This window comes from Falco punctatus (genome assembly GCF_963210335.1).
Source record: "Falco punctatus genome assembly, chromosome: 9".
NCBI classification, from domain to species: Eukaryota; Metazoa; Chordata; class Aves; order Falconiformes; family Falconidae; genus Falco; species Falco punctatus.
The window spans coordinates 1982501-2005412 of NC_137589.1; the positions used below are offsets into that span (position 1 = coordinate 1982501).

At 42.3% G+C, this 22912-nt stretch overlaps 1 protein-coding gene across 3 annotated transcripts in view; it reads right to left on the bottom strand.

Annotated features, from left to right (window-relative positions):
* MGMT (O-6-methylguanine-DNA methyltransferase) overlaps nt 1-22912 on the bottom strand; it is a 168873-nt gene that overhangs the window by 20377 nt on the left and 125584 nt on the right. For all 3 annotated transcript variants that reach the window (XM_080403448.1, XM_080403449.1, XM_080403447.1), the window contains one exon: nt 14672-14829. In XM_080403448.1, the coding sequence (XP_080259574.1) occupies nt 14672-14829 (158 nt within the window). The remainder of the gene's footprint in view (nt 1-14671; nt 14830-22912) is intronic.

The window sequence follows — 22912 nt, forward strand, 5'->3', positions numbered from 1 at the left end:
CCTGGGGTTCTACAGCTCTGGGAAGCAGTGCGTTTAGACAAGGCAGATGGGGGAGAAAGAGCAAAGCCCCACAAAGATAAAGCTAGGGAAGTCAGCACCAGCCACTGCTGTTCTGTACTCCGCTCCCAGGAAAGACCGGGATTCCCGCACCGACAAATCCTGTGCTTTCCAAACCCCCACATCATACATCTTTTGGATGCCGTGGGTGTCCTTCAGCCCAAGATGTCTGCCCTGCATTCAGCTGGGAGTTCTTCTTGGGTTCCTCCAAAACTCTCACGTCTGTGCACTGAAAGACGTACTCTGGGTATCCCCTTTCAGAGTACATTAAAAAAAAAATGGTCTAAATCGTAGCTCACACAGTATTAAGGCTTGCCATCAATGCCCACCTGCCAGGTCAAATACGTGGCCAATAATAAGCAAAAAATTGGTATATTTTAAGTGGTAATATGTTACTTTAGGAAGCAGGAAATGCCATGGTGTGCATAAAATGACTAATTGTTTAATACTGCTGTTTTAAGAGAAAATTCTGTTTTTACATAATTTCAGCTTCCTCCCCTAACTGAGCACTGACATGAGGCTCCAGCCTCCACGTGCATCCGCATGGCAGGACCCCATCGACAAGCTCTTCCCAGAGGATCCAAGATACCAAGACTTCTAAATGAATCATTGTGCATATGAACACAAGTGGCTTAAGATTAGACAAACACTCAAAGTTTTGGTTTGGAAACGTCTAAACCATACCTTTGCATTTTTATGGCGCTGTGGGCACTGCACGGGAGCACAGCAAGGTTTAAGACAAGCAGCCAAAGACCAAGACAAGCATCCCAGGTCTGCACCCGCCTCTGCTGCTGAGGCACCAACAAAGACCTGTTGGTATTTCTACAGTGCTGTACCTCCAGGTTTAATGATCAGTACAGGAATCTGCTCCAGGTTTATGCTTGCCATTCAAAATGTCATTCTAGGAGCAAATATTTTTGCTTTGTTTCAAATAGGTCAGTTTTGGGAACAGGGAATAACTGCAAAATACATAAAAATAACTTCTTAATGACTTCATGAATATTTCTGAAACACACAGGAACTACTATAAACACATATACAATAGACCTGCAGATCACAGCAATTGAGGAACATCAACCACTACCTCACTCACTTCAAAGTCAGGTTACTTTTCATATTTTATTGTTATTTAATGCCATACAACCCTCTTTCCTGTTCAGGAAAGGACACAGAATAGTCCTTCCAGAGACAGCACGCACCAGCTCTGCTGCAATTTCTAAGTGACTGGGCCAGAAAATTAAATTTATATTTTTCCATTCAACGTAGAAAGAAATGAGTGACTTTTCTCTATTTCACTTCATCAGAGAGCTGGTACTCACCAAGAACTTCACCTGGGTGTCTTCTAAATACTCCTCATCACCTGCAATTTGCAGACTGAGCTTCAGAACTGAGCTCTGGTAGACATTTTTATTGCTGCGTGAGAGCAAAGGGCCATGTGTGCCAAGAGGCCACAACTGGCCATCATCTGACTTAAAATTACTGCAGGTTGATACTGACGTGGAACTTCTGGTCCCACCTCAATCCTCTTTTTTCCCTCATTTCTTGGAGTTCTTGTTATGACCTGTTGAAAGCACCACAGCTGATGCCAGGCCTGTGAAGGTTGCTCCTCTCCTTCTCTGGAGAAAAAGCAAAAATTAAATTAAATTTACCTCAATCTGCAGTGTTGGAACTCAACAAAAATGCAGCCTCCCAGGTGCTGGTATGATCCAGCTCTTCTCCTGACTCGTCCTGTTAATGAGACACACAAACCTACCCACAGTTCCTAAATAAATCAGGGATGATGTAGTTTCCTAATTACACTGGGATTTCAGAAGGGTTGGCAGGACCATCTGGTTATAGTTAGTAGACTGGAATGGGCAGGGAGGTTCTGCGGAAAACTTCCAAAGATTTACGGATATGCTGCAAGTGTCATTCCGGTTATGAATGAACTCAAAACGTAAGAAAAAGGATTTGGCCACTCACATGTGTTGATAAAGCACGATTTTCAACGCATACCAATTCAATTCAATTCATAAATGACCTAGAAATCGTGCAGCTTCAGAGAAACAAAGCAACAAACCCCAAACAAGGAGCTCGAATCCCCCCAGCCCTCCATTCACACACAAACCCCAGAACCACCATGAAGTAAGCGTGAAGCTGTGAGCTCTAAACATCAAGCTGTGGGCTCCAAACATCGTGTGTGTATCCTGCAAGATTATTTTTTTAATCATCTCAGGGCTCCAACATGCTCCTGTGATGTAAATGGGAATAAATCCATGAATTTTGATACCATCTTGTGCAAAACTGATTCTGCGGAGTGGAATTTGTTCTATCATCTTACAAGCAGACACATCTTCCCTGCCAGGCTACTACACTGCGTACTGCAGTGCAGCCCAGGAGGACTCACTAGCGTGCCCCAGGAAGCCTGTGCGCAAAGCAGTTCTACATCCACCCATGAAACGGGGCAACACCGAGCCAGGTTATTTTGGAGAAAGTAATCATCCTCTCTCTTCAAAAGTGCCAGCCACCGATACTTTCTCAATGGTGGTTAATCACCAGGTGTTCTGGTTGCTCCTGGGGGAGGCTGATGGCAGAGGACCTGGGTGTGACAGGGGAGGGAGGCCGGGATGCACCGTCATCGCTCCTGTAGTTTTCACTGCCTCACACAAAATTGCTTTCCCTCTTTTTTTCTTTTTCTTTATTTTTTTTTAACATCAATCACATTTTTTTACTGTTTCATTTTTCACCATGGCCCCAAATATTCACTCCCAAATGACTCCGGATCAAGAAACCTACACCCTCGGTTGCTTTGTGAAGATCGTGTTACCAAAGATAATCTGCCCTAGAAAATTAGTACGTAAAACATGCAATGCAAATGTGCTCCAGTATGTGAACAAAGTATAAGATCTTAACTTGTCTAAAATAGCAACGTCTTTAGATTTCTGTAAGTTTCTTTGTAATTGTGCAAGTTAAAAATAATATCCATTAAGTTGCTTAACCATAATAAAATCTAACTATTTGCCTACTGTGTACAAATTAAGTCAGTATCAAAGTACCAATTTTCTTTTTAGTTTGTATTAATTTATTATTGAATTATAAATATCTAATGTATGAGGCTAACACTTACATAGCACATTACAAACACTAATTCACAAATGATGCAACATCTTTTCAAGGCACATTTGAAAGCAGTGGCAGTTAATTCCTAGAATCTTCTGGCTTCAACCTCAAAGTTAAGAGTGCGTTTTTTCTTTTTCCTTTCATTTTTTAAGGAGCATGCATTTAAGCAGTCAGCAAAACAACTGTGAAGACATAAAGTGTGATTTCAGGAAGTCACTTAGCCCCTTGACTGATAACGGTGCCATCATACACAGCGCGCTGATAAATGAACGCAATTTGAGTTCCCAAGAATCAAATTATTTAAACAGACATCCTGGAAGCAAACAGAGAAGTCCCATCAGTGACCCCCAACGGTTTTTCAGAGGCTGGAGTTTGCTAAATTAACAGGCAGCCCTAAAGTAACCACCTCGTTTGGTGGAAGTTCTTGCAGGTAACCTGCCAGGAGAGGTCTGCAAAGGCAGAGCCAGAAATAACTGCAGGTTATTTGGGGTGCGAGGAGCAGGTGGGTCGGGGAATGGAGCACACTGCTCAAAACCACCCCTGTCCCACACCTCTTAAAGAACGATTCGCCATTCCAAATAATATTTTAATTTTATAATTATTTTAATTATAAATTAAATTTTTTAAATAAGTTAGCAAGGCTAGTAAGTACACATTTACCTGATCTAACAGCCCCACTATTTTACATAAATCTGCAGTATCAGGAAAATACGTCTCGTGCTTCACAGCCTGCCTCAAAAAAAGAGGCTGTTTCCTTATCCCGTGCCCTTCTGCCAAACCCAATGAAGTCAGCACAGGCACAAACGTGTTTATACAACATTAAGGGTTCACGCTAAGCTGAAAGCAAGGAGGAAATTTGACTTTCAGATTGACAAATGAAGAGCGTACATATAGCCCTGTGTCTGCAACAAAGAACATGTTAGTCTACTTGCCCACGGAGAAGTTGTGCGTGAATCCTTAACAAACCCTGCTTGAGGAGACACCGCAACCCTCCTCCCTTAAAGGATGGTCAGAGTTAAGGTCAGAGCACCCTCCATCTGAATTTCAGATCTTGACATTTGTTGGCTTTACATTTTCTTTTTGCATTAAATATGAATGATGTCCATTTGGAACATTACTTATAAAGGAAATACACATCATTTTATTGCGTGCCTGAAAACCTATAGCTCTAGTCATTGTTCACCTATGTAATGACAACCACGAGCTTCAAGCAAAGTGCTAAAATATAAAAGGCCACGTTCATTCATGTATCGGTCCAAGCTGCAGCACTATAAAGTACATCAAAAGGTGTTAATGGTTTCAATATTTATCTGCTGCAGGGAAGCACTCTAAAAAGAAGACAGAAAAAAATTTCTGCTAATGGCTGTGTCTCTCCATTAAAATGAAAAGCTTAATGCATCTTATAATCAGAGGACAATTTGCAAATCATTAAGAGAAATGTAAAATTCCATTAAAATACAAATCAAGAGTCCCTCACTGGACTAATAATCTTTTTGATATTATTTTGCATTTCACTATTTCTGTTCCCAATATCCAGGCACCACAAATGATCAGTTCTTGAACATGCTATTTACCACAGCCTACTTCTTTAACGAGAGACTGAGAGAAGTATAATCTGCTATTCAGAGCAGGTACTAATGAAGAATTCCATATATTCTGAAATTTAATTAAAACCCCAAAGATTTCAAATTAGATGCAATTTGAAATGCCTGGGGCAGAAATACATGCACTTGCGTGGCAAGGGTATCACGCTGAAAGTTGATACCGTAATTGGTCTTGATGTATTTTTGTGTTGCCAGGCTGAAGCACAGAACTCATAACCATATAAAAATTCTCTGTAGATTACCTGCTCATTGAAAATGCCATCACTCAGGTAGTTCTCTACTAAATTACCATGCTACTAAAATGCACAAAGTGATTCGAAGAGAAGAGTGGCACAGCTGGTCGACGCTGCCAATGAGTTATGCATGCGTCGACGCTGCCTTTTTTCTTAGTAAAATATGCTCAGTTGAATATTAAAATATAATTGGCATTCAACCTAAGTAGCTTAAACCATTTTGTTATCTTCTTTTAAACCGATTTGGCTCCTCCACAGTTATATTCAAGGATGCGATTCACAAACTAATGACACCATCACATTCAGCTAGATTTGTACTATTTTACATTTGTCATAAATAGGAACAATTTCTACAGCCTTCTAGGGATGTCCTTTAATATTGGCTCCTCTTGAACATCAAAGGCCCAATTCATAGGGAAAAAAAAGAAAGAAAGAAAGAAAAGAGTATGCCATTTATGTTTTTCTTGCATATTTTATTCTGAGAAGAGTGCGGGATGCAAATTTCTAGTGAAAAGTATGTTTTTACTGTTAAGCAAGTCCTTGTTTTTCCCAGAATATATTGGTCAGCTCACATGTTCAGAAACTCCAAAAGAAGATATGGCAAAACACTGTGAAAATAGGTCAGAAAGGGCCATCTTTAGGTCAAGCAGCAGCCAAGTATCTATACCAGAAAATGGCCTCCCCTCGGCTGAATTTATCTATGTGCCCCTAACATAAAGGCTGTTGTAAATGCCACTATGCTTTCATCTTCTGAAAATAATTAACGGTATTTAGAAACAAGGTGCTCGCCATAGTAACAGTCACATTGAGCATATAACGTTTGAAATACCAAACAGATTAAATGTATATGAGTATTGATGATATTTCCCATCGATAAGGAGATTTAAGTAAACTTGGCTGAAAGTTCATTAATAAAATAGGTGGGTGGGTGAGGAGGCTACATTTATAAAATCCTTTCCTTTTATCTTGATTATATAGGTTTTTATTAAGTAGCAGTGCAAAGGTTACATGGGCTGCATGTGTGGCAAGCAAGCAAACAAATCAAAGGAAAAATGAATTCAATTAAACTTATTCCTCACAGGTCTGCAATGTTAGCAGGTTGCTAAGGTCTGGGGCTTTGGGTGAAGATGATGACCGCGTGACTCCATATACAAGAAGTCTTTTTCCCACATCGGTGTTTGTTTTTCTCCACCTTCCATTCTTACTTTTTAATCTAGATTTCATATACAATGAAAGCAGCACTGAAAGCAGCGATGTCAAAAGTTACCAGGTTGGTCAAAATATTTCTTAAATCAGGGTCAACTTATTCCTTTTATTTCATGGAAGGAGAAAGGACCTGATTTTGAACACACTGACTTTATAAAGAAGCATCCCACGCACAGGGCTTTTACAGCTGCAGGTTACAGTGAAACTGCCCTGAACTTGGTCCAACCACAGTTATACGCAACGATACATGTGTGAGCTCCTAACACCCTCGGAGCTTTCTTCTGGGGGAAGTCCTGGAAACTTCTCAACAAAAGCAGGGGAGCACCCACCAGCAGACAGGGCTGTGGTACCTTGCTCAGAGCAAGCTGAGCAGCAAAGGGAGAGCAAATATTGCACTTCCATCCTCTTCCACCCCACCATGGCCATCCCGAACACAGGGGCAGTGAATTTATACCAAATAGTGCAAAACGCCAAACAAGAAACTTTCCTTTTGAAAAAGAATCCTGGTTCTGGACTCATTTCGATACTCATACATCTCTGCAGCTATTTCAGTCATCGTGACTTCCTCCAATATCCCCAAATTTTCTAAGCAAGTAAAAACCTTTCCATCATGCAGTGATATTGTACAGGTGGACATGGGCTGTGGATCTTCAATCTACTCTTACCTAAAACCACGCCCTGTTTAGATAATGCTCCTTTATTCTGACTGTGGCCTACCTGTAATTAGTGTCAAGAGTATTGACAAGAAAGGATTAGTCTACTGAAAAGACAATGCTATTTAAAAAAAAAACAAAACAAACACAAAACTGACTCGTTCACCACTTTCCCCATGATAGGACGGACCCACTGCTCTCCCCACACTTAAGACTGTTTCAAAGGTCACACCTCAGGCCGTGGTTACTCTGCAAGGCTCCACCAACAACCCATAACCCATGAACCACACCAAGTTATGTCTCCTCTGCCAACCCTGGAATCGGTGCATCCAAATGGCTTTGCCTAAATCCTGACCGCGTGCCAGGGACCGCAGTGAAGAGGCCATGTGCACCTAATAGGGCCCAAAGTCATAAATGGCTCGTTTGGAAGAAAATTTATCCTATGAACAGTGAACTCTAATTAAGAGTACTCCTCAACCACAGAATCACAGAACGGTTTGGGTTGGGAGGGACCTTGAAGACCACCCAGTCCCACCCCGTGCTGTGTGCAGGGCCCCCTCCCCCCATCCCAGGCTGCCCCCAGCCCCATCCAGCCTGGCCTTGAGCACTGCCAGGGATGGGGCACCCACAGCTGCTCTGGGCAGCCTGGGCCAGCGCCTCGCCGCCCTCAACCACTTAAGCCATTTATGTACAAACAAACCCTCACACATTTAAACTCATCACTTAAACCCACACAAGCTGCCACAGGAAACGATAGGAATTTTGCTTTGATTTCAACAGGAACTGAGTCAGGAATTTTGTAAATACTTCTGTCCAGAATGCATTTGTACTGATCTTTGTTTTTGTTGTTGTTTAGTTTTGGTTTAAAATACAAAAAATTGAAAGAAAGCAATGGGTCAGCTGGGCTGGAAAAATAATTTGAGACATATAAGTAACCGGCTAGTTTTGGGTTTTGTTGCTTCCGTTTTTGAACATTGGAAAGGATTGATTTCTGTTTGAAGACAACTGTAGGAAAGTACTGGATTGTAAAAATCCATTAAATGTCTAGCGAAACAGTGACTTTCTGCTTATCAAAACTATTCTCACATGAAATGGTAATAAAAGAAGGTGCCAGTCTCCAGAATTTGAATTTTGTGTTGGCAGACATAAATATGAAAGCTTGTCATCTCTTTGCACTTGAATCTGCCATGTCCAGATATGTGAAGTACTAACGTTTTCAAGCAGATTATTTCATATTACTTTAAATTAACGATTTCTAAAAGCCTAAACAGAAAACGTATTTGCATGTCTGATGAAGCTGCAGGAATGAAAAAGCTGAAGTCAGAAACATTTTTCAACTTTTTTTCTTCAGTGGATTGAATCTCTACTACAAAATTAAGAAAATTTTACAAATTGCAGCAGAAATAAATGGTAAGAATGACATTTTGCATTTGTCTAGGAAAGGACAAACCTTGCCTCCTCCTCAGCAGGTTACTCAAAAGGGCAACTCGATTCTGTAAAATATAAATATAACCTGGTAATGCTGGTGGACTCATACTTTCCCAGTTGAACTTTACCGTTTTTTTCCATTTTGATGTGAAATAAAGTAAACATGGAGAGATGATACTGGGAGAGGTTTGCTCCTGGAGGTCTTTCTTTAGGCTGAGTCTTCCGCTTTTATCACTGAGGCTGGTTGTGCCTTGAATATGGCAAGTGACCAAGTGGCATTGCCTGGCCTGGGGCTTGGCCACTGTGCCATCCTCACCGCACTGGTGAGAGGTAGGGCCGTCAGCTGCACCATACCTGCCACTCAAAACCGATTTATGTGTTTTATAAAACATGTATACACACATATCTAAGACAAAGAAAGGAAATCGCAGCGACTGGTCCTTGATGTAACATTTGATGTTTATAGCCTCAACTTTACTACCGTTGAGAAAAAGGATCACTACGGGACTGACTAAATACATTGCCCCTGGACATGTACGTACACACAATATGAAAATACGTACCTTTAGAAAAGTTCCAAACAAACCCAAAACTACTTGTATTGCTTTAGCACCCTATCTGGCTGCGTATCACCCTAGTAAGCTCCAGCCAGCTAGTGTATTTTCAGATATTGTGTATGGATTTATGTATATTAGATCATGTTAGAAAAGTCATTTAAGTACAATTCATTTTAAAAGGGCAAATAAAGTTAGAAGTCATCCAGAGGACTGAAGAGAATTAAAACTACATAGTACTCGGAACATACGTCTCTATAGATATCTCTCATATCCATAGGCCATCACTTTAAGAATTACAAGTAAAACCGTGACGTAAATTACAAATAAAATCATTCACTTTAATATTTACTGTCTTGCTAACACCCACACAAACATCGTTCTCGGAGTGAGCAGAAAACTCTTAAGTTTGTGGCGAACTTAACATGCTAATAGTTACTTTTTCTACTAATGACCTAAGCTACCTACAGCTCAATGAATGCATTCAAAGGTCAAATTAATCCTTTCCATTTCTCACCTGCTCTCACCCTTAACTCCCATTTTCTCCTGTTCTCCTCAAGGCTACAAATCACCTCAATGTAATGTTGCTTATTTTTTCATTACATAAAACAAAGCCGTGCAGTGACCCCAAGACCGACCAGAACATCCGACATCCCCGAGTGTCCTCCACCTACTCCTACTCTTTTGATGAGGTATTTTCATATCTTCTCCACTTTGAGCCTCAGACCTTCTCGCCCTGCTTCTGGGGCTCCTGAAAAGTAGTTTACTCATTCTTATGTTTTAAAGAATGACATTTTTACCAGCCATTTCTTTCTCACTGAATGTGAACACAGAGTTGCTATCCTATTATCCACAAACCGGCACCTGAAGCTTCCAACTTTCTAGATTTACTAGGCAGTATCTCAACAAATTCAATGATTTTAATGATTTTTGTTTTAAAAACTTGTAATTTAAAGCAAGGGAAATGAGATCTGTGCTCATTTTAATAATGTAGATGTTTTCCTTATTGAAATAATCTTCATCTATTGAAAAAGTTTTTGGCTAAATTGTATGTGAGAAAAATTTACTCTTATGATATACTGCACACTAATTAGCATAAGCAGTACGGTCATTAAACCCACTTCTGTTAAATGTAAGCATTCATGGAATGTTGAATTTGCTGTCTCAGAAGTAAGCAAATGAACAGCCCCACAATCTTCAGATAACTTGTGATTTGAGCACTGCAAACACAAAGAGAAAAAAAAATACTTTGGCCTTTGCTGAGTTATAATCAGAATGCATAAAATCTACTTTTCTTTCTTAATTTGCTGTAGATTATTTTCTTTAACAGTTTAGACTGTGCAAAACCAGTAAAACAGAGATGTGCTACTACGTGCCACTGGCAGGAAGGTGAAAGGGTAATCAAGATGCAATTAGTGGCAGGATTTTCTCCAACAATGCTTTCTAGAGGGAGCGACTCAAGGCCACCTGCAGCCCCCTGCAGGGACGAGTCCAACTCCACAGAGGTGACACCAGAACGTGAATAGTTTCTTCAGCCTGTAACTGGTGTTTCAGTGTGCTTTGCTGTCTTTTGCAGGGACTACACCTAGTTCACTAGCCTAATGCTGCTGTGGTTCCAGCTGCTGAACGAGAAGGCTCCCAGGAAATCACAAGGGTAATTATTGATTACAGGCCTGGGTCTGGAGCAAAGTCATCTTGGAGGGAGGATGGAGGTACTACCAGTTTCTTTGAAGACTGTCTGCTCCCATTATATATGAGATGTTTCATCAATATCCCTTCTTGGATGAGTAACATACATTATGCACGGAAAATTTCAGCTACTGATCTGGCTTGCAAAGCTCACCTCACCGCTATCCATCCTCAGGTTGTTCCTTCTCCATCTTTTTGCATGTTTTTTCTCTGCAAGGCAACACAGATGAACACCACTGGCCGACCTGCAGAGACCTCCTCCCTCGCACTGACACAGTAATTCACAGCATATTTGAAGAAACAGGGTGACTGAGCTGGGCTGGGCTGAAAGGCACAGCTTTGCTTCAGGTCTACGCCTCTGGTGCAGGGACCCGACGGAGGAACTCCAGACTCAAGAACATAACAGTGTGGTTTTGCTAAGTTAAAGGTCTTCATCTGGTGAGGACGTGGCATGGCATGGCATGCAAAGAGCAGAGCCCCAGGGCTGCGGCTCGTCACAGGGCAAAGGAAAACTCTTGTGTGTCTCCAATTTCCTCTGCTCTTGTTGCTCTAATGAGCCATCTGGTCTGCAAACACACAACCATTCCCTGCTGCAGTGTCCAGCACTGCAATGCTTTCTGACACCGCAACCACTACGGTCATCAAGCACAAATAAAGTCAAGTCAGGAAATTCATGACTGGCCAATTTAACATTGCCTTTTCCATTTCACAGATGCACAAATCAAGCAACTCATGCATAGCCTTCATAACAATAACAGGGTCAATTTTTCTTCTTCATATATAAAGGGGGCTAATGACCATGATACATTAAGACCAATTAATCACTTCCCATTCTAAATGTTCAGGGATTTTTCTGAGGCATAACACCTTGAAGTCATGCTACAGAGAAGTGGGGAAAAAATGACTTTTTCTTTATTCAGTGAAATTCCACATTAAGCACTGGCCATGACATAAATTGTTGAAAATTCTAGTTTTTCAATGGTATTAAAAAAAAAATAAAAAGTAGGCTGCACTGGCTAAACTGAACAGCCCCACCACTCAGAGCAGCTATGGGCGCTACGCTGTGCTGGGTGCTGCCGCCATGGCGGGATGGCTTTCTGCGCTCTGCAAGAGAGCTCTACGTTCTGAATTTGCAAATCTCTCCACTTTTGTCATATCCAAGTTGATCATCACTGGCCTTGCCTCCACAAGGAACTATGCCTTCCCAGTTGGCACAAAAGTAGCTGCAGAAAATTGACCATGAATCGAGAAGTGCTTCGTCCCAAAAGCACTCTACACTTTCTTGTCAAATGAGGAATCTCTTTCATGTGTTCGACAGAAGCAAAACCCCTCCTGTCCTCAGATGACGCCAGCACAGAAAAAAACCCAGAAAAATAGAACTTGATATAAGCACTGATTAAGGAAGAAGATACCCAATAGTCAGTCCTGATCACAAACCCTCTTAATGATGGAACTCAAAGCACCTAATATCAAAGAACCACACCATAAGTGGTCATATTTACAGGGAAGGGGAGAAAAGAAGGGCTAAAGGTTTTGACAATTTGCTAGAAGAGCTGCAAGAAAATCAGTCTGAGGAAAAAAAAGTCTTCCTGGCTTTAGATCCTCATGCTCCCGCTTATGTTTATTCTGCATTTTTAAGTGCCTGGAGAAATGAGCAGGCACTTTCAAATGTAAATGTGAAAAAGTAAATAAATACCAAATTCCTAATTTAGCACTACTGCAATTCTGACTTACAGATTAATTGAAATGTACAACGTAATCCATTATAATGTGTTTTTTACCTTGCCTTTCTACTAAGTAACTTTCGAAAATAGTCCCTTCAAATTTTTGACATGTATTTCCACATTCCTGCCAATATAATTTTTTCCTACTTTACAAAAACATTACTAGAGAATGTAAGAGAAGAACAGAAATGTTCTCCGTCATTGTGATTTGTGCCAATTAATTCTTTGTTAGTATTTCCATTATGTACATGCCCTTCCCGCTAAAACATGCACACCTGGTCTCAGTTCAAGAACGAGTAACTGAACTAAATTAGAAAAACCTGAACCTGCACATGTTAAAACAAGAAAAACACACTCCAGCCTCTCCCAGCACTGAACCTGCGATACAGAAGGTCAAATCCCATTAGGACCACCGCTGCCTGGCATGCGGCCAGCCTGGCCAGCGGAACCGCCAGCCGCATCCTCCACGAAGCTGCGGGTGCTGCAGGCAGACCCAGCACTGATGCTCCTGGCCACTGGCCATGTCCCGTCCCAACCCCGCAGGCAGCTCTCGGTTGGACTTTTGCACTTGGACAGTGCTGAAGAACTTTCCTTCAGGAAGCTTCCTATTAGGAAATTCACTTATTTTTCCTCTTTTAAATAAACTTCAGACTCTTCCAGTGTTGCCCGCACAGGAAGGTTGCTGCCTAGGGAAGGACCAAAGTCCCCTGCCAACTCTGACCGTAAGTCACGGCAAGCCTGCTCGCGGCTAAACCCCGAAACACCGGCTGGAACAACAGCAGCAGCGCTTACATCAAGAAATGTCATTAGCCAAGCTAAGAAGAATTCAGTAGCCCTTTTAGGAAAATTAATAAAAGTAAAAGCATTATGTTAAATGTTTTATAATCTTCTGGTGGATAATCGGGGAAGCAGAATTCCCCTGATGCTTCTCGGAGATGGAAGGAGCAGCAGCCGCCGCTATTTCCCACCCAGCTTTGCCCATTCACATTCACCCCAACCCTAAAGTTTTCACAACAAGGCTCTTAACTTCATCCCTGCTAATAAAAACAAAATATCCTCAAATGATGACTTAATCACCCAGAAGGCTGTACTTTATGAGCATTTTAGCAACTGTGATGAGGGATCACAGTGTCATCATTGCTTGTCCTCCCATACGTTAAAGACGGTTTCACCAAAACTTCTAAACAAAATTTTTTTGATAAAAACGGTGTTTGCATAAAATTTAGAGGGAGACGATGCAATACACAACTTTGTTTAAAAATACTCAGTACTCGCTCTGTAATTTGACTAGGAAAGATCTTGCACTGAAAAAGTTTCGTACCATGGAAGGATAAGGATGGAAGTTCATCGTTAAAGAAAAGGTGCTGTGCAAAGCTCACAAGCTGTAAGGCTCCCACCTTCCAGAGCGACAGCCTGATTATCCGCAGAACGCTCTGCATGATGACCGCTTCTTATGTAAGGATAAGGAAGCGTAACAGCAAGAAGCCTGCTATTTACAGGAATTTGAAGAAAACCAGCAATTAGCAGTAGAGACAGCTGAGTTCTTGTAGCTACGGCTCGCAAAGGCGTGCCTGCCAGAACAGCCCCTGCGTTCCACAGGCAGCACTGGCCACTGTTTTACACAGGTACAGACGTATAGTATAGTCCCTGGGCCTTAAATCACAAACCTATGCACCCATATTAAAAAGGTGTCTTTCACGTTGAACTACAGAAAGAGTACATACAATTCAGAGTTTATATCAAAAACAGTGCTGTCTTACTTCACCTCATGTAGAGGGTACTAGCTGCTTTATGGTCCTATATCATTATGGAGGCTACTACAATTAAAAAACCGATCTAGTAAAATGAAGATTTTATTTGGTGGGAAATGATGACGTTCATGGACAGACAAGAAAGCACTGCAAAACTCTGACTTTGGAGATTTATTTCTTTTTTTAAAGCAATGGGATCTATTTCATTTCAAGCGACTTACTTCTGTTACAAGGCCTTCAGGAACACAGCCACTGAACAGAGAATGGTAAGGAGAAACTTTTCTCAGGTCTTGTTTTTATCTAAATACATAAATAGCATAACTTCTTTGTAACGACACCTGTTCTTTTTTTAAAAAGATATTAAAAAAATCTACGGTAACTTTGAGGAATAAAAACATACCTACCTCACAGGAGCTATCACCAACTGCTTCTATGACATGTCTGCTGTCACGGACACGTCCCCCCTTGCTGGCAAAAAGCTAGTTTACTGAGCAGTGACCCTGCTGAAAAGCTTAGTGCCCTTCAGAAGTGTTCACATTCCAACCTTTCAGCCAGCCACCGTCGGGAGCTGAGCCACACCGTTCCTGTGGCCACTGCCCAAGACCAAGGGAGGGGACCCGCAGCACCCCGGCCGCTGGGAGCAGGGAGGGGGTGGGCGCCCCCGGGTACAGACCTCGCCGGAGCAGCGGGTGGTGGAAGGCTGGCACAGGCAGGCTCGCCGTCCTTGCTGGCTCGCAGAAGTAGGCATGCAGCCAGGCTGTGCACTGCTTCAGCGGCTCCGTCATCTCCTCCGTGCCTTCGCACACCTCGCAAGCAGCTGAGGACTCTGCCCTGTTGCGAGAGGCAGAATTGTAAAGTTACAATGATCAAAATTACAAGACTGAATATTCATACTCTCTACATTAGCAAAAAAGAAATGAAAATCTCAAAACATTCAATCTGGAGTCAGACTCCATCTTTTTTCTGCTCTGATAAAGGTGAAAAGATTTGTAACAGCAAGAACAAACACACATCCTCATCACCTCTAGAAATGCAATGATGACACAAGGTTGCTTACACCTGTAAAAAAAATCATGAAAGATTAGTGAGAGGAAAATGCCGTATGTGGGAAATGTCAGGGAGCAAGAAAACCACCCAAGTCCATGGTAGATGATGCATCCTTGTGCTTCCAGAGTGGATGAAGCTGAGGCTTCTCCTCCATGTGCCCCAAGGGCACAGTCTGTCTCCCCAGGGACCATCCCTGGGAAAAGGAGGAAAGGAAATGACTTTCTGCCGGACCCGCACCTTCCTCTGCCCCGTTTCCTTCCAGCGACGGTGGCCGGTTTCTGCTTTTCTCTACTTATTGAATTGGAAGGAAGCAATTGAGAATTCATTTGATTTTCAATGGCAGCTCGTGCTTGCAGGATACTGAAGAGCAAAAGCAAGCAAACAGAAAGCACCTGTAAACAAGAATGTACTTCTTCCCTTGCTACTTTATTCTCCTTTTCCTCTGGAAGAGCAATGTGTATATGAAAGCAATGAAAACATGAACACTGGATTTGCAAATACCCAGCCGTGTTTCCCATCCTGTATGCTTTCAGTGAGGCAAAGCAGCGCTGGTGAAGGGGTGGTGGAGCTCTCTTGGTGCTTTACAAGGCTGCAATGTGGTTGGTGTCTCTCAAAGCTGCAGAGACCGGTTTCAGTGTACCAATAAACAAACAGAGCCCATTAGCAACACACCCAAGAGAAATGATGAGAAGACCAATAAGGTGACAACACGGAGGGTGACTGCCAAAACAGTAAGCCCTGCCAGCAGTCGTCTTCTTTCCAGAATCTTAAGCACCACTGGTGAGTTATCCTACCGTTTACTGATTCTTACAGCCTTTTTTTTTTTTTTTTTCTTTTTTCCCTCCGGCTGGAAATACAGCCAGACTCCAAAACAAGAAGTTTCTCAATGGGATGCTGCTAAACCACCACAGCACAGTTTTCTGGTGAAAGGCTGGATGTGTCACAAAGCAGGAGAAAGGAGAGATAATTGTAGAAATATCAAAAATACAGGTGAACCTGAGACAATGGAAGAAAGTAAACCAGAGCAATTCTGCCAACCAGGTATGGGGAAAAAGCGCTCCAACCCGTATTTGCCCTTACGCTTGACATGTGGCAAGTGAGCGAAAACGTTTGGTTAGTTGCCTCCCAGCAGAAAGCCTAAGAAAAGGAAATGTGTGATGTACCAGTAATGGCATAAAAGACGACAGACCTGCTTTTGCCACGAGGCACCTTCGCAGAGAGACCAAAGGTCTTCACACGCGTGACGCACAACAGCTCGTGGAGCCAAACACAGGACGGGCTGTTGGTGTAAGCAGCCCCAGCTCTGCCGCTGGACGGGGTAAACCATGTGCAAGCAGGGGCTGGGCCGGGGTTACGCTCACTCGCCTGGTGCATGATCAAACGGCCCTGCCATCTCCCCCAGCCCCAGTTCACTTTCTGATTAATTGTTAACCACTGAAGACCACATAATTACTGATTAGAAAGTGGCAGAGAAGAGGAGGGACACAGACGGAGACCGTTAAAATACTCCAGCCGCACACTCCAGAATGCAAGCTGATGGCTTGGAGCAGAGGCGAAACAAAAGTGAAGAATCACCTTTCGATCCAATTCACTAGAAATTAAGTGAAATTTTATTCATCTCTTTCCATTTATTTACCAAATTAATGATTTTGATTTGTGTGTGTGTGAAGTACTATCGATCTGCTTTATAAAACTGATATCTAGTTTATGTTATTTTGCTATTTAGTAATATCTTCACTAAAAACAAAAGTACAAGAAGTCATGCATAAACTTTTTTGCACCAACAGCTACAACACGGATGTCAAACCAAGCTCTCGACACCACGGATAATCCGTTATTCTGCACATGTACAACACTCAGCAGAATATGGCTCAGTTTTACTGTGGATTGTTAGAGCTACGACAATATAATAACTACAGAATACAATAATGCCTCTGAAAGCTCAAAGAGAAGTTGGGAGACTTTTCTGCTCCATTTATCCGGAAGAGCATAGAAAGCACTCAAAACTACAGGAACCTTATGTTTTTCACATCATCTTGTTTCACATTCTTGGGAGTCTGGAAATGATTTGGACTGTAATATCATCATAAAACCGAAAGACTTCGTCTCCTCGCCGCTCTGCAAGAGAGCAGTCCCCAGCAGCTGGGCTCCCAGCTCTGCTTCCAACCGCCCCAGCCTGATGCTGCCAAAGAGACGCTGCAATTTCCTCCTGCTCCAGGAAGGCACCAAAGTACCATCGTTCTGCCCCAAAACAGGTGGGAGCAGCACGGCAGAGCCGGCGAGGCGCAGTGCTGCTGAGGCTGGCGCGTGGGCTGCTCAGGGCTTTGCCTGAAGCCTCAAGGCAACCACCAGGCGACTAGCTCCATATTTAACATACAGAATAAAGGTCCATCAATCTTTTTAAAATGACACAAATTACAGCAGCTGCTTTGCCTGTAGGTGTAGCTGGGAGGGCTGCAGGAACCTACTGTGCACTGTAGCAAGGCTGGGCCATCCCAATGCATGGCTATGTTCCTCCTTGCCATCACACACACATTGATCACTTCCACCAGGTCTTTCCTGGCAGGAATGTTTGGATGTAAGTCTTAATGTTTCATTTTTTTGTAATTACTGCTTTCGAGAACAGTGCCTTCTCACTGCTGAACATCTCTAGATGTTTTTGATGAGAACATTCTCCCAGAACGTCAGCACCAGACACTTTCCCTGTACCTGCCACCTCCATGGCCACCTCCACCTTGGTCAAGAAAGCAAAAGATCTGTGAGAAAAAAATGAATTGCTTTCTAAGAATACACTGACTTCTCTTCCTGTAGGATACAAAGTTTATTGCCAACATACATGCTGAGAGCTTCAAATCAGCAGAAAGTTAAACAACCAAAAAGTCTTCACATTAATTGTGCTTGGCTAGAAATGCTAACAACTGTTCCTGGGAATTTGACAGCATTAATAAAGAAAAAGGATGAACATAACTTATGCATGGGTGTCTTCTACTGGCCCTCCTCCCCTTACTCTTTCCAAAGTTGCATAGCAGCACTCCTTCTACAAACTACCTCGTCATGAAAAATTCAGCTTAAAACACCAGCCTTTTAAAGGATTTTCTCAGGCTTCAAAGCCACGCTTTGGTCCAACTAAACCGTATGCCCATTTCAAAAAGCAAGGGAAAAGTTGTCTCAAAAAAGCCGCAAGAAGAAAAGGAGAGCAGATGATTTACATCACAAGAAATCTCTCCCCTCAAGTGAAATTCCTCTGCTCAATGTTAGACTTATTGGAAAGTTTTGGAACAGGCTACTCCATGCATTGATCTTTGAGCATCTCTAATACCAAGATGGACAGGAGAAAGCAGAGCCAGCAGCATGCACAGTGACAGCCAAATGGCCATTCGTCTGAAACCTGTGATTCAACAAGATGTAATTTTTACTTTTATACAGGAAAAGAAAACATATTCATCTAAAAATGCAAGAAACTAACCAGAAGGTGTAAGAAATCAGACTGCCTCACTTTCACCCTGGAGAATTCAATTATCCTTCCTTAAAAAGCACCAAAACCTTTTTTTTTTTTTTTTTTTTTTTTTTATTTCCCAGTGTGGATAAAATAATGAGAAGCATTTATTTAAAATGCAGCAATCTTGTTTAAATCACTTGCACTTTCACTGGAGACTGTCACTGCACTTGTTTTCATCAGTGAATTGTGTTGGGTGCTGCCTGGCATTTAAAAAAATTAAAAGTGGAGGTTTTTATATTTTCACTTGGTCAACTGTTGCATTTTATGGATGTATTGTTTTGTGTTTTTTTTAATGGAAACTTTTTTGTTTACATCAATGTGCCAGCCTCTAACGTGTGCAGTAAGTTAGATGTCTGGCTTAACTTTATGGTGATGTTCAAGGGATATTCAGCTCCAGGTGGTTGACTCATCTACACAGCTTTAGAATGTGATGCTTAATTAAAACTACACACTCCTCAAACAGAAAAAAAATGCTTGTTTTAAGCTATAAAAAGCAGACATCTAAAAATACAGACCTAGGTTTGTTTGTGGGGGTTTTTTGGTTGTGTGGTTTTTTTTTTTTTTTTTTTTTTTTTTTTTGTGTTTCTAAGTTGGATGTCTCTCAGAAGGAGACTCTGTTTCAGGCTGGGGAACAACTGCCGCTGCTGCAGGTCTCCAGCCTGCGCGTTCATCTCTCGGTGGTGGTGAAGTCCAAGAGAGATGTAAGGTCAGTCCCAGCACAGGAATCCACCACAGCCCAAGAGCAGACCTGCTGCTCCAGCTTACCCATACGACAGCTATTCCATACTGTTCCTACTGCAATCCTACGTATTTATTTCCATTACAGCTCTTGTTTAAGACTGAACAAGCTAAGGAAGCCAGCTGGCTCTGGCGTCCACGCAGCTGAGAGGTGTCTTCCCGAGGTTCCATCCCAGCCGCGTTTCTTCTGTGACTTCTTGTGTTTGCATGGGATGAAATGACGGAAAAGATGGTTTTAGCAGAGGGGGAGAAAAGTAGAAACACCACCTGTTTCAGTTTAACAGGCTCCTTCCAAACCACTTGCCAAGAGCTGAAAGTTTCTAACGTGCTTCCAAAATAAACATGTAAGCAGCAGATTGGCTTCAGTGTCATCCTAAATAGCTTAACCATAATGAAAACCAGAGAAAGGCTGTGAGAAGCCTCAGTGGGTAGCCGTGTTCTAAACTGGTATGCCTCTACTTATTTATTTCACTTCTACTTTTTGCCTCAGTCAGTCCTTAATAAACCTGAATGGAAACACTACAAGATGGACCTTGAGTTGCACGATTTCAAGTAAAGAGAATATATCACAACAGCTCTGCTGGCAGCTTCCTTCTGTTAAAGCTAAGAGCTGGCAGCTTCCTTAGGGTAAATGTTATGAGAATGTTTTATTGGCTTCCAAAGCATATTTATATATTTATAAAATATTTGTATATATTAAATATAATTGACTGGTTGAACACAACATCCAATGCTCCCTTCCACAGCCTGTAGCCACACACGCCTGAAAGATTCCTCCCCGGATAACTACTTCACCCACCAGTGGTTTGCCTAGGAAGAGGTTTCTAAACTGCTTCAGGTGCTGAGCTAATGAAGAAGAGACCCCTTTATCTCAATTTGGTTAAGACAGAAACCAAAAAAGCTCCCCAACTGGCGTGAAAAAAGATGACTGCAACTCCTCCTAGACTGCAGCCAGCTAAGGGTCACTGGTACAAGCGAGCAGACTCAGACAATTCATTATTACATTAAAAACAACAATTCCACTCAGGTAACAGCAGGGATAATGACATAAAAGAAAAAATAAAATGTATGCTCTTACATATAAATTCCCAGTTTCTTCTCATGGAAAATTAGGGTCTTTGCCAGGCTGTTACCAACTGAACAGCGTGTTGACACCATGGTACATGTAGCACTGCAGACCACTAGGTTTGCAATATACTATCTTTAGGCATATAGAAGATAAACATATTTGTACACTCAACCACATTTCATTCTATGTCTTTTAAGGGCATCCATAATCTTTCCCACTGTATTCCCTGAATAAAAAACACATGCACTTTTGTTCATTAATAACCAATAGTATATTAAGATATAAATAAAGTGGTCCTAATTAAGAGGCTTTTGGGTCTTGGTATGACCAGAATGCTGTGAAAGCAATCATCAGCTGTGCTCTTTGCAATGCAAATGGCACAAAATCTCACCAAACCCTTCTCTTAGCCTGCCGTCATCAAAACCACCGTCAGATGTCCATGTCACCGAGCCTAACATGGGCAGACAGGGAAAGACAGGAAGAGTCCAGTGGATGAAAGCCAAGCAGTAACCCCAGTGTCTGCAGAAGTTGCAATGGGCAGAGGCAGGGGCTGGCAAGGAAGAGCAGAAGGCAAAGACCTGTCTCCAAAAGGAAGCCTTGACTTCCCCGCGCTGCTCCTGAGGCTCCCCAGCACCTACAGCCTCACAATTTACAAGCAGGAAAAAGAGACAGAATAACTTGGCAGACACAGATACTAAATTTTAATTAAACCTGTAATAGGAAACATTGCAGTTTCTCCCTGGAAATCTGCAAGCACATTTATAGGGGAGCACAGTGCTCAGCGTTCCAGTTTGAAGAGCACCTCCAGGCTGGGGTAAGTAGGAAGAATTAGTGTCTGCGGGACACATCCATGGTTTTTTCCTCTGTATTTTGACGCTTCTTTAGCCATTTGATTTCTTAGAAGTCTGCGCCTTAAACAGGTCCAAAAATTATCAAAATTACCCTACGTCCAGTAGGGACGAAAAAACAGCCCTTATAGGAATGCGTTAATGGAGGAGCAGGTAACAGAAATAAAACAGCAAGAAAACCCCCCCTTGTACTAAAAAGTCCTTTTTTTCTTTTTCTTTTCTCAAAATTCCCCCCAAACAATACAAAACACACCAAAAAAGCAGGGAGCTGGGGGAAGATCACGGAAACCCTCCCCAAACCAGGGAGCCCATCAGAGAGACGGGGTCTCCTGGACCTGAGGTTGTACCACACCAGGGAGACCCAACCTCGGCGGCCGCCCCAACGGGTAATTGAAGCCCAACCTAGGCAAGTGTTGGGTGACTGTCTGCACAGAGCTCCGTGTGGCTGTCATGCTAATCCTCTTGTTAAGGGAGAAAGACCAGAGGCCCATCGCTGCGGCAGAATCCAGCTATAACGAATGGGCTCTGACATGACCCGGCAGCCCTGCCTGGCGGCCAGCGCGCCTGATGCGATCTGACAGCAATTTAGACATGGCTCTCTTGGAGACTGCAGACCCACTTAATGTCAAACAAGAGGGGGAATGTGGGTGGACTTCTGAACGGCTTTTACCCTCATGCCTGTGTTAAAAAAAAAAAACCAAACAGGCAAAAAAAAAAAAAAAAAAAAAAAAAGGTGGTGGTGGTGTTTGACATCAGGCTTATGGAAAAGGATCTTACAGAAAGAATCTACCCATGGGTGGAGAGGAAAACATTTTTGGGAATACTGCCCAATTACAGCAGAATTTTGTCATGGCCATCGGGGAGAGTTTAGTATGTAGCCATAATCCCTCTGTGAGTCACCCAAGGAACAAACCAGTCCTCAGAGCATCAGACAGGAGGCAGAGGGTCTCTGAGTGACTTGAGGCCAGTGAGAAAAAAAGGTCCTTGGGTCATTTTCCCCACGAGATGCCTCGCTGCAGCCCAAGGACCGGAGAAGCCCATGCACATGAGCATCCCGGTGCCTGCTACTCGGGATACTGCCTCTCCGCCAGGCTCCTGCACCAACCAAAGCTGCCGTTGCTTTGGAATGTCTCCTGGCAGTGAGCACCCATGGCTAAACTACTCCCCAGGCACTGATCAGCTGGAGCACATCAGCTGGATCGAGCATCTCCAGGGCTTAGGGTCATTAGTATAGTTAATTGTGAAGACCTCCTAAATAAGAGTAAATTTTTACATTTGCAAGGGAATTCACTGCTGATTCTCTGGGATCTGAATGGTAACTCCCTTGCCATGAAATAGGTATGAGGGGCAAGTATAATTTACAATGTTTTGTAATTTTTTTGTTTTAAATGGCATTTTTTAATTTTATCTGCAAATGACTACTCTCCACATAACATTCGTGCATGCACCAGAAGTTGAGCTTCTACAGACAGCTGCACTGTCTGAAAAAGTGAAGGCTGCCTGTTTTTTTCTTCTACTTACATAGATCTGTGCTTGTCTTACCAAATCATTTTTTTCTTAGAGAAATAGCTGGCATGTTCCTTTTCAAATGAAAAAGATCAGTAATGATTAGAACACAAAAATTAACATTAAAATGAGACTCAGTCATGCAGCATTATTCTTTACATAATAAATGTAGAGTTAGCTGGCATTTTTATAACACAAATATATTGT